The sequence below is a fragment of the Nothobranchius furzeri genome, chromosome 14 (genome assembly GCF_043380555.1).
Source record: "Nothobranchius furzeri strain GRZ-AD chromosome 14, NfurGRZ-RIMD1, whole genome shotgun sequence".
Lineage (NCBI taxonomy): Eukaryota > Metazoa > Chordata > Actinopteri > Cyprinodontiformes > Nothobranchiidae > Nothobranchius > Nothobranchius furzeri.
Genome location: NC_091754.1, coordinates 20,140,240 through 20,156,496, shown reverse-complemented (window position 1 = coordinate 20,156,496; position 16,257 = coordinate 20,140,240). Strand labels below are relative to the sequence as shown.

The 16,257-nt window shown below is 39.7% G+C and overlaps 3 protein-coding genes across 4 annotated transcripts; 1 reads left to right on the top strand and 2 right to left on the bottom strand.

The window, feature by feature from the left end:
- Positions 1-1,111: 1,111 nt before the first annotated feature.
- Positions 1,112-3,425, bottom strand: LOC107390053 (glucose-6-phosphatase 2). The gene is given in 7 exon segments (XM_070544380.1): positions 1,112-1,158; positions 1,161-1,619; positions 1,707-1,828; positions 1,910-2,021; positions 2,095-2,147; positions 2,621-2,693; positions 2,740-3,425. Coding segments are annotated over 7 exon segments (1,098 nt in total). The 5' UTR covers positions 2,972-3,425.
- Positions 3,426-3,661: 236 nt separating this feature from the next.
- On the top strand, positions 3,662-7,820 carry spc25 (SPC25 component of NDC80 kinetochore complex). The gene is made up of 7 exons (XM_015966541.3): positions 3,662-3,806; positions 4,706-4,870; positions 5,118-5,183; positions 5,378-5,524; positions 5,612-5,737; positions 7,246-7,344; positions 7,532-7,820. The coding sequence occupies exons 2-7, from the start codon at positions 4,720-4,722 to the stop codon at positions 7,654-7,656; spliced, it is 714 nt and encodes a 237-aa protein (XP_015822027.1). The 5' UTR covers positions 3,662-3,806; positions 4,706-4,719; the 3' UTR covers positions 7,657-7,820.
- Positions 7,432-13,943, bottom strand: nostrin (nitric oxide synthase trafficking). Of its 2 annotated transcripts, none has more exons than XM_015966537.3 (16): positions 13,801-13,943; positions 13,610-13,695; positions 13,439-13,522; positions 13,180-13,242; positions 13,006-13,087; positions 12,869-12,931; positions 11,709-11,807; positions 11,495-11,620; positions 11,306-11,404; positions 11,095-11,220; positions 9,986-10,094; positions 9,811-9,899; positions 9,583-9,702; positions 8,286-8,517; positions 8,119-8,214; positions 7,432-8,049 (listed from the first exon to the last, which is right to left on the bottom strand). In XM_015966537.3, exons 1-16 carry the CDS (start codon positions 13,873-13,875, stop codon positions 7,913-7,915), a joined length of 1,686 nt encoding a protein of 561 aa, XP_015822023.1. In that variant the 5' UTR covers positions 13,876-13,943; the 3' UTR covers positions 7,432-7,912. The 2 variants fall into 2 exon arrangements, with proteins under 2 accessions (XP_015822023.1, XP_015822024.1); XM_015966538.3 differs by having other exon boundaries at positions 8,119-8,211.
- Between the last annotated feature and the right edge of the window lie 2,314 nt (positions 13,944-16,257).

Genomic DNA, 16,257 nt, shown 5'->3' with positions numbered 1-16,257 from the left:
CAGAGATGTTTGACCCTAATGGCCATCCGTTGGTAAGGTCTCACTCAAACACAAAAATAAAGGCAAGTTTTTTTTAGGTATGTACTGCCCCTGTCGCCAGGGAGAATCGTCACTTTAAATAAGTCCAAGTTGCATGTTTGAAGATTTTTCTATCAAACAGCAACAAAATCAGAAGTGAGCAGGAGAAAAAAAGCTTCATCTTTTGTGGTATAAAAATAAAAATCAGCAATTTTGTAAGTTTTTATCTAATGAAATAAAAGTATGTAAGTTTTTTTTTCTGAAAACATAAACTGCTCGCTGTGGAACAGCTCTACTCTCAGCACCAAGTAGTAATAAGGTACCCAGACAAATGGACGTTTCTTCAAGCCTGGTTTGGCTCGGAGCCTACGCGCGTTGAACGGTTACATCATTCAGTAAGAGGCCTCAGGTGCATCTGATGCTAAGCAACTGGAGCCTGTGAGAAAATGAGTAGCGCTCAGGAGTTGAATTAATCTACCTAATCGTGTTACATCAAAGACTGTTCTACCTCATTACATTTTGGCTGATTAATAACAAAATGTTTCCAGGAGAGCCAGCTAAGAGACTCATAAGAGGTTATGTAACACACTCAGAGCAGGATGTATGTTCAAACCATGGTTCAAACGTAGGAAAAACAGGAAGAAATCCATTAGTCCTGGAAAACCCGGGAGTGTGTTTGTTTATTCAGTATCGTGTTCAGCTGCTGTTATGCTGCCAACACCTGCCACCAAACGTTTGTTTCTCACACGACATATTTAAAAGTTTCATTTTTAAATCAGAATAAACCCTCTGATAGGCAATAATCTGTATCTGGTGGTTTGCAATGAACAAAAGTCTGACCTTCTATTCAGGATAAAAATGAGTTGTTTTGAAAAGTTGTGTTTCAGCTTTTATTGGGTAATGAGCTGAGTTCATGCAATATTATAAAGCTGTTCATCTCTCTTTTTCTTGCCTTATTTCCTTTCCCTGTTTACCTTTTAATAACTGTTAGGTGTGTTACTGCTGCTAGATGTGTGAATGCTGCTACTGCTGGAAAGCACAACTTTTCCAGAGGGATCAATAAACTTAATCTGAGTTTGAGTCCACCAACGGCCTAAAACAACCTTCTTTCATCGTCAGTAATCAGCAAATGAACGCAGGAACTACAGCAACCACACAAACAGGTACTGCAGCGCTTTTACAAAATGACAGCATGTAAAATGGAGCTTCACCGTGCGTGGGCATTTTAATTAAGTCATACAGCTGCAGAAATGTGAGACTTGCTGTCATGCACATGAGTTTATATATAGTTTGGGAGCCATTTTCCCCCTTACGGATCGGAACTAACTTCCCAGAGCTCACAGCCAGGCCGAGACCAAACAAGGCTCCCACGTTTCTCCAAAGACCAGCAAAAGGTGTGGTGTCCAGATGAATCCAGTCAGGGTTGGCACCCCATCTTTTAGCTTTAGCGACTGACCACAAAGGGTCAAAGTCCAGAAGCTTTAGGAGCACATAAAAGCAAACGGTAAATGAGAGAAGAAGTATGTTGGTCTGGAGGTACAATTTCAAACTCGCATTGTAGATCAAAGGAATGTGATCAAACACCTCTGCAACAAGCATACCTACACAAGGCAGAGAAAAGGAAAACTGATTATTAAACAATACAACAGAAATGACAGAAAATATGCAGCAGGAGAGTGGGAAAATACCAGCGGCAAGACCAAGGAGAACCTGGTGGGGCAAATGTGTTGCAATGAAAACTCTGGAAATGCAAACAGTCATCTCAACCACCCAAAACGCCATCCACAAAAAGGATCTCAGTAAGTGAAACCTGAAGATGAATGCCTTTGTTTAGGTCTGTTGAGAGATTTTTTTTTCTTGATTTTTGTAAGTGCAGAAAATAAACCTTTACCTTTGCAAGCTTCGAACAGATGAGACACTAGAGGGCCTGGCAAAGTTCAGAGCAGAGGCGATCATCACATACCACACACACAACGAGCCCATGGCTTGACCAGAGGGACTACCTGCAAAATAACTATTGAGGAATTAATGTTTTCTGTAGTTGCATTAGCCCAGATTTATTGCATGCAGACTTACCTGGACCCGTTTCACAAGTTATGTGAAATTGATCCAAATGTGGTTGTGATTCCCTCCAAGCAACACAGACGCAAGTGATTTCTTTTACGGGTTTATTGGACGTCTTTTCATTGTGGACCTCTTCTGTCCTCCTTTCTTTAGACCTCTCTTAAACCGTGAAACTAAATACAGGATAGTACAATTAAAACATATACAATAATGTGCAATAAAATAAAGACAAATAAATACCTCGTTGGCTGTTTGCTTAAAACACAAAGGGAATCCATCTTCCTTTAAGTCCTTTTACTAGTTTCCTTTAAGTCCATTTACTAGTTAGTTCTTTAGCAGTCCATTAGCTGTCTGTTTGTTAGCACTTCATCCAGGTTCTGTGTTCCTCACACCTGGCTTGTATCCATCAAATCAAGGGTGTGGCTGGCAGAGCAGCTCATGTCGCTTTTCAAAATAAAATTACAGGAAACACAACTAACCCAGTGTCTTACAAATGGGAAAATAAATAAATGAAGAAATAAACAGCAACTGCAGTTACAGTGGTATTGAATTGTTTTGGTACAAGTGAGTTTCTTGCACCCACCAGTAAGGTCGCTGACCTGAAAGGATCCTAGGTAAGAGAGAATTTGGGTCACATCTAGAAAAGATAGAGGTTACATGTAGCCAAAATAAGGTTGAACCAGTCACCAAAAACAGCCACCCAAATCATCTTGGTGCCAGCATCCTGACAGAGATGGAACCAAAGTGGGAAATAGATAGGGAATAGGGAATGGAAAATATTACGAGGGTCACCCACTGTTGACATGAAACTAAGAAAGTTGTAATATTCTCCATTGTTGTTTTGCAGATGCTGAATAATTAGCACACCAAATCTGTGCACAAAATCCATCTGCTCTCCTGTCTGTGTGCTGCAGCTTTCTCCTAAGCATCAGTCACAGCAGCACCGTGATGCTGATGCTTACCACACATCTCCTTATATTGTAGCCTGGCATCATAAATCATCCATTAAAGTCATGGTAACAACTGAGTTGTTTGAACGCAAATGGAATAAAATAGTGTGTCCCTAAACTCCTGAGAAGTCAGCATTTTAAGCCAACTTAAAAAGATTGTTTGCAACCCGACTGTGTAGCCATTAGATAGTTCACAGAACATTGGTTGTACATCTGTTAAATATTAGCCACTGTAAACACACAAAAGAGAGTTCCCCGAGTCACCCCATGGATCCTTTCAACTGGAAAATTCAGGCGTTCTTAATGGTTACAGCAGAAAAAATGGGATTCCCTTGAAAAAGACAGCATGGATTACATTCTCACATCGATTTATTTGGTGCATTTATCATTCCATGTTTAAAAACATTAGTAAATAACTTGCATTATATTAATATGTTACAATGTTTTTGCATGTTTTTAGAGAACTTCCACATTTTCACCACTAAGTGGGGTATGAGAACGTTCTTCCTGCTCGATTAAATAAAGATAAGCTGGAAGAAATATAAAAATAGAAAAGAAATCGTAAATTGAATACTTATAACTGAAACACGTTCTACTTTATATAAATAGCTTTTTTAATCAATCTTTTTTGTAAACGGAAGTAAGCAATAAACGTAATTTCCGGTAGTTAGAATCCGTCCTTCTCTGTGTACAAACCGCGGATTTTTGAAAATAACGTCTGCTGTCATTGAGAAAAATCAAAGGAAGCGTTACTTTCACCTTCTATTACAACACGTGAGTACAACACATAAATAATAAACTGGTTGTTAAAGTTTTAGTAGTTCAGTTTTTGTTATAGGTAAGGTAGGGGAGTGTCTAGTTTACGGCTAACGTACAACTATTTCCTAGTTAGCAACATGTTAGCACCGACGCTAACTTGTCTCGTAGGTTATTTGTCTGTTCAAATAGAGAAAGCTTTCTCCAAATCAGGTAATACTGGCTCAAACCCAGCGTATCTTAACATGATTTGCTTAATATGTATGAGCAAATTAAGATTACAGGAATCTAAGTTTAGCTTTTAGCATCGTAACCAGTGTTTACCTGCCATCATCATCGGATCGGAGGGTGCTAATCAATTGATTTTATTTACACAAGAGATGTCGATCAAAACAGAGTAATACAGATGGTCATGTTGATGTGTATAATTGAATTATTATAAACATAGATATCATAGAGAGGACAACACATAAAAAAAGCGTAAAACACGTTTCCATTGTGGCCATAGAGGACATAAATTCAGAAATCACGTCAGAACAGTTTATATCCAAAAATTTAGAGATCACCAATTTCCAATCATTTTCATTACTCTCTGGCTTTTAAATGCATTTCTTTACAGTTGCATCCCTAGAGACTAACTAAATAAACCCTTATTCTACACAGATCATCCCCTAACCCAAACGCATATTCTGCACTCCTACAATTGGATTGCCGCACAGTCCATAATGTTTTAGTTGTTTCTCTGCTCCAACACACCTGATTTTCATCAGCAGGAATTAACAGACTTCTGCGGAGCTTGATGGCCTGCTGAGCTGATTCAACCATTGAATCAAGTTATCACAGTATAGCATGCATGTTTGCTCACCTGAGTTTGCATTCTGAATGATGTGCTACTTTTTTCTATTCTTAATTCACAGCCAACTGTAAGGTCATGGAGTCCATCAAAGACACAAACATGATTGCCAGGTTCACCAGTGAGATGGAAGAGATCCACAAAGAGCGCCTGAAGATTTACGCTGACATAATTAACACAACTACAGAGCTGTCGCAGTCCCACAGACATTTTGTGAAGTCGGCCATAGGTGAATTGTTTAGTGTTTACGTATTTATTTACACAACAACATAATTTTGAACTGAGGCCAGTAAATGTTTTGATTGTGGATTAATTAGATGTGTATGCAAACATTTCAAGTAGTCATAGGCTTGTGCTTTTATTAAACTTGCAAAAGATTAAGAAACCCTGTTAGAGTCATACAGTTCAAATAAAACAAGTACAAGAACACATGAAATTATTAACTAAAAATATATCTGTTCATTTGTTTCTTGCAGACACGTGTTTAAAGAAATGTAAAGATGATGAGAAAATGTTTGAGACAATCCAGGAATTCAGAAAAGGTAAGTTTGTGTAGAATTTGTACTGCTGTATCACTCACATTTTGCTTTCAGTTTTTTTGCATCTGAGTTAACAGAAAAGGATTTTTTTTTTTGCTCTAACATTTTCAAGATGAGTAGAAAAACATTAGAAGGCAGCCTAGATAATTCCAGATTATGATGCATGTACCTCTAAATCAATATTATCATTATTGCAGAGCTGGAAAATAAAAACAAGACTTTGAAGGAGAAACGCTGTGCCATATCTGAGGTGATGTCTGAGGTTCAGGAGAAGGAGATGGAGAAAGAGGACATTATCCAGAAAATTCAGAAGCTTAAAGAAGAACAAACAAAGAGGAAAGAGTGTAAGGATATTATTTTTAATTCAGTGATTTATCTAACAAATTAGTTTATGATGTCAGTTTATTTTCTTTTTTGTTCCTTCTTTTAAGTAATTGAGTCCCAAAACAAAGCAAACAAAGGCAGACTTAAGAATCTGCAGAAAGCCAGGATTGTGTTCCAGGATCATTTGGGGCTGGAGATACGAACGGTCATGGACAAAACACAGTTGGTTAAAGGTAAAACTCTTGTTTTCTGGTCTGATGTTTGAGGCAGTTTAGTCAGATGACGGTATTATTTGCATCCTGATGGGATTGTAGTCGCGTCAGAGGCCACATGATTTTGTAGGCATCAAATAAAACTAACAGTTTGAGTCTCAAAGGCCTTGTGATTCAACTATAAATGCAGCTTTAGTGTAAAGTCGTTTATCTTTGAGATGGGGAATAGAGAAATTCCAGAAACAGAAATCGGTGAAACTGTCCGTTTACATTTGTCAGAGAACATAACCTGTTCTCTGACACGCTTTCTTCAACAAACCCCTTTTTCTCTTTCCCTCCTGAGTCTCAAGGAGCCGTTTGTCAAGCTGTCAGATTTCGTAGTCAAAAAGTGAGTGTTGTAATTTTTGATTGGTCCAACTTTTCAAGTGCCAGTAATGCGTTGTGTCATCCCTTATTTTATTAAAATATTGAAAGACACCTTTAAAATGTTTTCTACTCTTCTTAAATAGTTTGAAGGAATATCTTTTAAGGTCTTTTTGGACATTAGTGGCTTTTTCACTTAGCTGAAATTGTTTCTTAACTGGAAAAATTTCTTTAGTCCTTTATTTTGTCCACTCACGTCACCTTTAAAGACCAAGTTTACTCAAACAGTTTTTGTTACTTATTTTTGAAATGTGATCGGTCATTCTGAGTGCTAAACATGAAAATGGTTTTCTAACCCTATTTCCTGCATTAGCCGCTGATAGAAAATAGACGAGAAAACACTCCGATCAGAAAAGCCAGTCAGATCTATGTCACACAGAAAATTAACATTCATCGACTCACCCTTCTTGGCTCGCAGCAAGGCAGGCTGTTGAGGATTTAGCATCCAAGAGAGAACAGAGAACATCTTGGCTAGTTGAAACTTACTGTTAGCATTAGCAACTTCACAACACAGCAGAACTCCTCCAGGCTTGTGTTACTTGTGGAGGAAAACATCAACGTTGCAGTGCACGAATTGAGTCAGTCATGTTGCTGTTAACCAACCAGAGACGAGATGTCTGAAAATCAGGAAATAAGACGCCAAAACCTGTCGTGTTCTGCTCCCCTCTGCTCTGGCAAACTTCTAGTTCCTGAAACAGGAGTGCCAGAGCTTTTTTCCCACATTGATCAACTCGCAAGGCATTCATTTATACTAGAGACCACTGCAAATGTATGTGGAATAAAAAGGGAACGGTAGGAGAGGCTGCCAAGGACTGGACGGAAGAAAGAGGATGCGTGGGTTCACTATGCGGTATAAAATGTGCACATTTTACTCAACTGGATTCAAATAGAGGCTGACTTCTGCATTTACATGTTGCCATGGTGAAGTACAGAATTAGATCCATTGATAATTACGTCTCTCTTCTTTTGACTCACAATGGGATGCTCCCAGCTGATCATGGTGGGTTTGGATGACCTTTCTTTCTGGAACAGGTTTCTTTTTCTACATTCAACTGAAGTAAATCAAAAATAGGACCTAAAGAACCTGTTTGTTGTTTTTGTCAAAGGCGAAAAGTTGCAGTTTGTTTTCCGAAACATCAACCCTTCAGATCAGGACAGCGCTTATGTGATCACAATGGGGATTAAAGAAAACGGATCATACCAGAGTAAGTTATCCACATGTGCATTAAAATACAAAGGGCTAGAAAGCTTAAAGCAACTTGGGGGGGGGGGGAAACAAAGTAGTTACAAGATCCAGATTACGTGTTGTTTATTGTATTAGTTGATTTCAATACAGAAATTCAAACAACCTGTGTAAATGGGTTCTATATTCACCAAGTGTTGTTCTTACAGTTGTGTCCAGTGACCCGGTGCTCGACTGTTTGCCTGTTTTGGAACTCCGGCTTCAGGAGACCAATAATCTACCAGCATTCCTGGCAAATGTCAGGAAGGAGTTTATCTCCAAGGCACGGTCCTGAGACAGGACGCTGGGAAGTTTTCACTATTTTATGGACTGTGGGCAAAGAATATTACATGAATTGCAGGAATTTGCCTTCTTTAAGGTCATCATTTTGAATTCTTGTCTTTGCATGTATTTTGTTTTTGTCAGTGTTCGTTTTTTAAATAAAGAACATTTTCAGCCTTTTGCCATTATTGATGTCATAAACTGTTAAATGTTGTCTGCATCTGATCTTCTCTGTAAATGTTGATGTTTTGTTTTTCCTCTTCATCCTTTCAGGCATCAGATGATTTGATGCAGCTTAGCACTGGCAGGTCTTCAACATACGTTGATGGGAAATGACCTTTTTGTCCATTAAGAACGCCAAACCACCAACCAGTCTCTCCTTTGGTATAAACATCCACAAGATCACCTGTGAAACAAGGCTTAAGTTATATAATCAGCCTTTATTCAGATCGGCTGCTTTAGATTCCCCACTTACCTTCTTTTAAAGCCAGTTCACCATTGTGTTCGGCTGTGAAGTTGTACAAGGCCTTGCATTTTCCTACGCAGCAAGGCTCTGCTGCAGTCTGATCTGCTAAACATTTTCCAAGTGGTAAATATGTTGCACACCCAGATAGAAACAGGTTTAGATCCTAAATGATTCACCTGTGTGAGACTGCGCTCCAGTATCGCTGCTGCCAATTTCTACTTTTTCCTCAGATGCAGTAGAGGGAGTGATGAGATCTGCAGCTGCCGGTGTGGGCTCCATGGCTGGTTGTGTTAGAATCTGAACTGGTCCTTTATAAATGATGGATGCTCTCAGTGACTGTCGGGATCTGAATGGTGTCCTCCGGAGTTTGACTGGACGGGTTACCTGGACAACGCTGTGTTCACAGTCCTAAGGGGGAAAAGCAGTTTGGTCTGCATCGTTATGAGTTAAAAATGAACATTCAGTATCGAAATGTATTTGATTATACCAGATAATATGGAGAAATAAAATGATCAAAACCATTATAATAAATCTTACATTTGAATGCCTTATTCCTAAAAACAAGCTTATAACCTTTTTCAGGAGGTATAGTTCTGTGGTCGATACAAAACATGGTTGAACTTTGCACAATGTTTTTCTCAAAGAGATTTCAGCAGTTTTACTGACATTTTCAGTACCGAATGAGCCAGACCACACCCACCCGTCTTCTGCTGAGGCTGCTATAAGCTGAGAAGCTCCTAAATCTGGGAGGGGCTTGGAGTAGAGCTACTGCTTCTCTAGCATAGACGGTGAGATGAGGTTCAATGCTAATTTTCCCATTTGTGACATCACAAATGGGGACTTTCTGGAAATAATAATAATGATGCATTGAACTTATATAGCGCTTTTCAAGACACCCAAAGACGCTTTCACACACTCACATTCACACACTGCTGGTGATGGTAAGCTACTTGTAGCCACAGCCGCCCTGGGGAGGTCTGACAGAGGCGAGGCTGCCATTTGGCGCCGTTGGCCCCTCTAACCACCACTAACACAGGCAAGTTGGGTGAAGTGTCTTGCCCAAGGACACAACAGCAGGATACCCCTGGTGGGATCTGGAATCGAACCCATGACCCTCCGATCATGAGTCAACCCGCTCTACCACCTGAGCTACTGCTGTCCCAAATGGCTTGTTTTAGTTACGTATTGCCCTAAACCAAACACTGACAGAAAATTGATTGACCTTTTGATTTTTACATTTGGGGTGTTTATAGAAGCAGTACAGACACACATGGCAACACAAATGGTTTCAAAAAGTGACATTTGCATTAAAGCTCCCCTTTAACTAATAGAGATAAATGACTTATACAAAATATTAAATTTTTTCCTCTAAGAAAGTTTTCAAAATTTTGGTCATAATATTTAAGATTTGTCACATTTCCTCCACATGCAATCTAACTGTGAAAATTATGCATTACCTCTCCTAAATCTTACCTTATCTTTCCATTTAAAAATGTTCCGGCTGAGGCGTTGATAGGACTGCCTTTCGCATTCAGAGATCGCTGAGTACAGTTTGTAATGAGTGGCCTCCAGAAGATCCAGTTTTAGAGTACACTGAGGCAACAAATAACATCAGAGAACACTTGACAAAAATCTAATTTATAACCAATACAAAGAAAACATCTATCAGCCCACCACTTACGCACGCCGGACAATATTCACCTCATCATGCAGCTCTTCGGTTTCCTCAAGGTTCTTTTGGTTTGAAAACGATGGATTTTCAGCGTAGGTTTTCATCAGTTTTTCTATTCCTGCAACAACAGATTACAAAGTAATAATGGACAACTTAGTGCATTGTAATCAAATACATGTAACAAAGTGAAACCTATGAACATACCTTCACAGTCTTTCTTTGTTTTTGCAACATTGTCCTCTAGACGCTGGAGTTTCACCCTGATGGATTGTTGTCTTCTGTCTTTGCTCATCAGGGATTTGCTGTCTTCTTCCTGGAAACAAGTAGTGAAATTGCCATTATTGCTCTTGCACAAGATCAGCCAGTCATTATGTGTGCATTCATAATGCAACTATATCAAAGTGAGGACCTACAACCAATTTATTTACACATTGGGGGGAGGGATCCACATCGGGTAAGTGGCCCGCTGGGACAACGCCAGATATGCCAGATTGCCGAGCATTTTCTGCACATTTAATACATTTCTTTTAAACAATACTAATACTGTAAGCAATTGCTTTCAAACTGGTTTTAGTGGTTCTTGAGCAATTTCACATTGGTCAGAACTCTGTAGCTCTCTGCTGACCAAAAACTGGACATGACAACTTTTGTAGTTCAGGTAGGAACACTAGTGGGAGGTCCCTGCTCTACACAAGTAGTTGTTTACTGTTCTGGTTGCTACTATTAAGGCTAGCAGTTAGCTTTAATTCTCCGACAGTTAGTAAAAAGCACAACAAGAAGAAAATTTTGCTCTTTTAGTATCAGCTTGCTCATGTGGTGTTAGCTTGTTGTTAGTGCTAGCAACAGCAGGCTGTGGCAGTGTTGTTTACTGCAGTTTTAATTCCACTTTAAACCAGTAGAAGGGAGAAGCGGGAAACTCATTAAGTGTAGCATTAAGAATTAAAAAAAACATAAAAGGGAAGTGTATATTCATGTCAGGTCCCTTTTCGTTTACAAAATGCTGCATGGTGGCGCAGTGGTTAGCACTGTTGCCTCGCAGCACGAAGGTTGCAGGTTCGAAACTCGGCTGCGGCCTTTCTGCGTGGAGTTGCATGTTCTCCCCATGCATGCATGGGTTTCCTCCGGGTACTCCGGTTTCCCCCACAGATCACAACATGCCCTATAGGTTATAAATTGTAAGTCGCTTTGGATAAAAGCGTCTGCCAAATGAATAAACATAAAATAACTAGTCCTACAGGTTTTTGGTTTTGCAACATTCAATAAATTATGCTTCTATATTTCAGATTTTTAGAGTAAAGCCAAAACAGACTCACAAGATAATCGGTCATCAAAAACTCTACTTTATTATCATCAACTGCAGCTTTGTTTTCATCAATCAGGGTTTGCACGTCTTTTTCCATGTCCACCCTCTGGACCGCCTGCTCGATCTGTTTTTGTCCCTGAAAGTAGCAGAAGTATTCATGTTTTCTTGCACATACGAGGATTTCTGTCTCAGTGAAGAAGGTGGAAGACCAGATTTCTTACGTGTTTAAGAGTTTGGCCAAAGCTGGACATGTGGAGTTTGTATCTGCTCAAAAGGTTGCACAAAACTTCAAGTCGTTGTTTCTCCAGCTCCTGTGTGATCTGGAAATACAGAATTTAAAAGCCCAATCAGCCCCTGTTCAAAGAGAATTGCAAAGCTAAATAAAATCAAAAATAAAGCCTTTTCTCCACCTGATAGCAGCTTTTCAGTGTGTTTTCCCACTTGAGTCTCATCTGGTGACCCTCCATGTTGATGTTGAAGTACTCCTCATCCACCCGCGCCTGCTGCTCTGCAGACTTAGTCAACCTGTGTAACATCTGGAAGTGAGGAAATATAAAGTTTCAAAATCTGACTTAGAATTATATGTAGCACCTCTAAATTAGGATAATCTCATAGTGAAAATACCTTTTGTTTTTCTTTTTCAGTGCTGATGTGCTTGTTGTTTTCCACGTAGTTGAACAATGCTTCGTGTTCTCTTGTGAGCCCAGACAACTTCTTTTTCAGCTGTTTTGTTATAGAGAAAACAGAAAATCACATAAACACAACATTATGATGAGAAAGCCCAAGTCACTGTTTAAAAAGACAAGGCAACTTTATTTATATTCGATGTGCTTTTCAGGTGCAAGAGAACATTATTTTTATTTTGAGGTCATACGGATGCTGATTCCATCGTGGTGCAGCATAGTAGTGTCACCCTGTTTGGTTCTGACTCGGGGTTATACCAGCTGAACACTTTAAAACAAATATTTTTTTCTGATTATAATCGGCCACTCTAAGTTTGTCAGGCAGGCTGAACATGAAAATAGTCTCCTACACTTATCTCCTGCATTAGCTTGATAGAAAAGAAACAGTGAAACTCTAAGATTTAAAAAGCCTGACAGATTTATGTCCCACTGTCACTTAACATTCATGGACTCAGCCATCATGATTCATGACAGAGATGGCTGTTGTTGGTTTATCATCCAGGAAACAGCAGAGAACGTCTCGGCTAGTAGAAGCTAACCGTTAGCATTAGCAACTCCAACACACAGCAGAACTCCTCCAGGCTTGTGTTATTTGTGGAAATAAAACATCAATGTGGCAAAGCAAACAGAATCAGTGGTGGATTTCTGTTGCTGTTAGCCAGTCAGAGGTGAGATGTCCAAATAGCAGGAAATAACACTCCAAATCTTGCCATCTTGCTCTCTGACATGTGCACCTGAGCCCCTCCCCCCACTATTAGAGACCGCTGCAAATGTATTGATTAAACCAGTGTCTGTTTATAATTCATTAAATATTCCAGGAAGTTTTACGAGTATTTGATAAATTGGTATATAATCCATCCATTATCTATAACCGTTTATCCATGCAGGGTCACTGGGGGCTGGTGCCCATCTCCAGCGTCGTCAGGCAAACAGGCGGGGTACTCCCTGGACATGTGGCCAGTCACACAGGACAAACTACCACACATACGCACACTCACACCTAAGGACAATCTGTATATTATGTGATGACAAGCCAGAATATTTGTGTCAGGTTCAGCAGCTGTGATGAGGAAAATGATGGAAAAATGTGAGTTTCCGTACCTTAAGTTGCTCGTTCCAATTAGCAGTGAAGAGTTTTCCATTTCGTTCAATGGCACTGTCCAGCTAGCAAAACACAGACAGTTAGGAAAGGGAATCCTTCTGAAATATGTGATTAAATACATGGATAAATCCCATACTGGCCTCTTCCTCCTGCTATGCTCGTCTAAGACTTGTCGGATTTCCACAATAGCCTCTTGATTAAATGTGGTTCCTAATGATCTGAAATGAGAACGTCTCACCATTTTCAGCTCCAGCATCTGTTTAACATCTGTACAGGCTCAGTTCTAAGGTGAAGCCAGGCTGAAAGCTACCTGTGGGCGTCCGCTCTTGAGTACATCTCATCCGACACATGACACCAGGCCCTGTAGGTGGAACTGAGAGGGGAGTCAGCAGGAAAAAGGTTAGAGCTGTGGGCTCATTAGCCTGACACCTGCTTGTGTTTTGATCACATCTAACTCGCTGCATGCACGCCTATTTCCCATAATACTATGGAGGGGGGGGGGGGGTCATGTTAAACACAAAACACAGAAGAGGCAGAGCTAATTAAAAATTCAACACCGTGCCTCTTACTTTCTTGACATTCCTTGACAGGCTCTGATCAGTTTGCCCGCCAGTTTCTGCAGGCCTTTGGAGTAAGTGAGCTCCAGCTCGGCTCTGAAACCAGACAAAGAGATTTCAGCGAAAGACAATTACTCCTTAAACAAGAAAGATGTTCTGAATCAAAATTTAAACAACGCCTACCTTTGCTGGAAAACCGTTATGAGTTCTTTGAAGAAGTAATCCCCATTTTTGGAAAACTGTTTCAAATTTTGATAGAGTTGGTTGTACTGGAAAGGAAACCACAGTTGTCCAGTTAATTCTAACTTTTGAGCAAAAGTTGTGTGATCTCTCAAGTTGCAATTCAGTGGATTCTCAAGCAAAGAAATACTCACAGAGCAGGTGCCGATTGGGTCCTTCATCTTAAGACTACACCTGTTTATTGACTTTGACCCTGGGACTTTGACCATTCTGCTCCCAAAGCCTCTCGTGCGGAAATTACCTTTTGTTTTTACTTGGCGCGCGATACAAAGGAAAATTCCACACACACACACACACACAGAGAGAGAGAGAGAGAGAGAGAGAGAGACAGAGACAGAGAGAGAGAGAGAGAGAGAGAGAGAGAGAGAGACGTTCAAATGTAAACAAAGATGACAAGTCAGTTTAAAATGCAAATGGTGCGAGTGAACTAGATACTGAAATAGTTTCGTTATGCATTTATTCAGCTGAAATGCATCATCCTTTAGAGGGAATTACACTGTTACTCTTATAAATCTTTACAGACCATAATTTGCAACAGGTTGTGTTTCTTTTGTTAGAAAGGGCCCAGAAATTTGGACAAATGTTTGGTGTTTTACCTTCTGTTTCATGCTTATCACTAAAACCTTTTGTCTGTGAACAAAGACAAACAAACTCAAACTGGTTGCGTGTAATAAAATGACTCCACAAACAAGGAAATTGTCATAAAATAATTAAAATGTGCAAAGCTGGTTCAAAATTACAGTAAAATGAGAAGTAATTTCAAATTAAAGAAGAGTTCCCATGGAGAGTAATTGTCTTACATTATTTTCCGGAGCAGACATATTTGCACCAACAGTTTATATGAAATGGTTTGAAACTTTAGTAAAATTTGTATTATTTGTATTACAGAAATGCACTAGTTCTTGATCAGGGGCTACACATATTAATATTAAAAGGATAATTATATGAAACAGACTGTTTTTGGTGAGATTAAAAATTTAAAGACGTGGCTCACTCGTTTAATCAATACACTTGCAATGGTCTCTAAGAATGAGTGCTTTGCAAGACGTACTCTGATGAATAAAGCTCTGGTGCACCTGATTCAGGAACAAGAAGTGAGCCACATCAGACAACAGCTTCAGATGGCAGGATTTGGAGTCTTATTTCCTGATATTTGGACATCTTGCCTCAGATTGGCTAACAGCAACGTGGCTCTGCTACTGACTATGTTTGCTCTGCAGCGTCGATGTTTTATCTCCTCAAAAAGCACAAGCCTAGAGGAGTTCTGCCATGTGGTGGAGTTGCTAATGCTGATGGTTGGGCTCCACTAGTCGAGATGTTCTATGCGGTTTCCTGGACGCGAAACCAACAACAGCCTTCCACGTTGTGAGTCAAGGTAAGTGAGTCCATAAATGTTAAAACAGCAATAGCAAATTTGGAAAGCAAATGAGCTTAAAACATTTTTTTCATGCGTCTTAACAACATTCTAACACAGGGGTGGGCGATCCAGGTCCTCAAAGGTCATTATCCAGCAGGATTTAGTTGTTTATCTGCTTAAAAACAGCTGGGTTAAATCTGCTGGTGATTATCAGGCTGCTGCAGAGCCTGAAGAACAGGTGAACAGGTGATTTATCCAGGAATCAGGTGTGTTAGAGCTGGTAACAACTAAAACCTGCTGGATAGTGGTCCTCGAGGACCAAAATTGCCCACCCAAGTTCTAACATAAAGCTGTAGATGTATTGTAGAAATAAAAAACATAATTAAGTGGTTCCCTTAAATTTGTCCAAAACCCTCCAACAATAACACGTCTCAGACCGAAAGCATCTATTGGATCATCCAGTTGTTGGCCTCACTGAACCGCTGCACCTCCGCACTTCTCTGGGTCCTCCATTCATTGCACACTTGCATATTAGCAACAGAACACCACTGGTGTGAGAGGTTGAGGTTTGTCAGTCAATATCAGAGGACAAACGGCCGACTACTACCACATCAACTTTAGGACAAACTAGTCCCAAAAAAGAAAAACACCATTTGACGTCACGGACAACAAAAGACGTTTGGACCTAGAAAACGGTGACTGGTGTTTAGCACAATCTCTTTCTTCTGGCGATGCAGGTTTCCAGTTCAAGTGAATGCGGATCCAGGAAAAATACCTGGTGTGTGTGTGTGTGCGCGTGTGTGTGTGTGAGCATTCCTTAACCGTGTTTGTGTTCAAAACCTAGCTTGTACTGTAGATTTGCCATAGGAGCTTTAAGCAATAAATCTGTCAGGCTTTTCAAATCCTAGCATTTCACAATCTATTAGTTTTATCAGAAGCTAATGCAGGAATTAAGGGTAGAAGGAGGATTTCATAATTCACTCTGCATGAAAAACTCAGAGTAACAGATCATATTAAAAAAACAAGTTTACGTTTCTCATTGAAACTCCTCTTTATGCGTTACATTCCTCAGTCTATTTATACATGCTGATGCTAGAAAGACATTCCTCTTCATGGGCAAAGCTTTTGATAAAATGTATCATTAACTAGTGAATTTGTTGGTATAATACCCACCTGAGGTTTAATGTGACCAAGATTAAAAAGAAAGCACCTTGATTTGTTCATTATTTTTAAC

Coding starts and splice junctions, on each gene's coding strand:
- spc25 (XM_015966541.3), top strand. CDS start 4,720: ATGGAGTCCATCAAAGACACAAACATGATTGCCAGGTTCACCAGTGAG. Junction 5,525..5,611: donor ACAAACAAAGAGGAAAGAGT/GTAAGGATATTA, acceptor CCTTCTTTTAAG/TAATTGAGTCCCAAAACAAA. Junction 7,345..7,531: donor AGAAAACGGATCATACCAGA/GTAAGTTATCCA, acceptor TTGTTCTTACAG/TTGTGTCCAGTGACCCGGTG.
- nostrin (XM_015966537.3), bottom strand. CDS start 13,875: ATGGTCAAAGTCCCAGGGTCAAAGTCAATAAACAGGTGTAGTCTTAAG. Junction 13,696..13,800: donor ACCCAATCGGCACCTGCTCT/GTGAGTATTTCT, acceptor TTTCCTTTCCAG/TACAACCAACTCTATCAAAA. Junction 11,221..11,305: donor TTGGCCAAACTCTTAAACAC/GTAAGAAATCTG, acceptor TGCTACTTTCAG/GGACAAAAACAGATCGAGCA.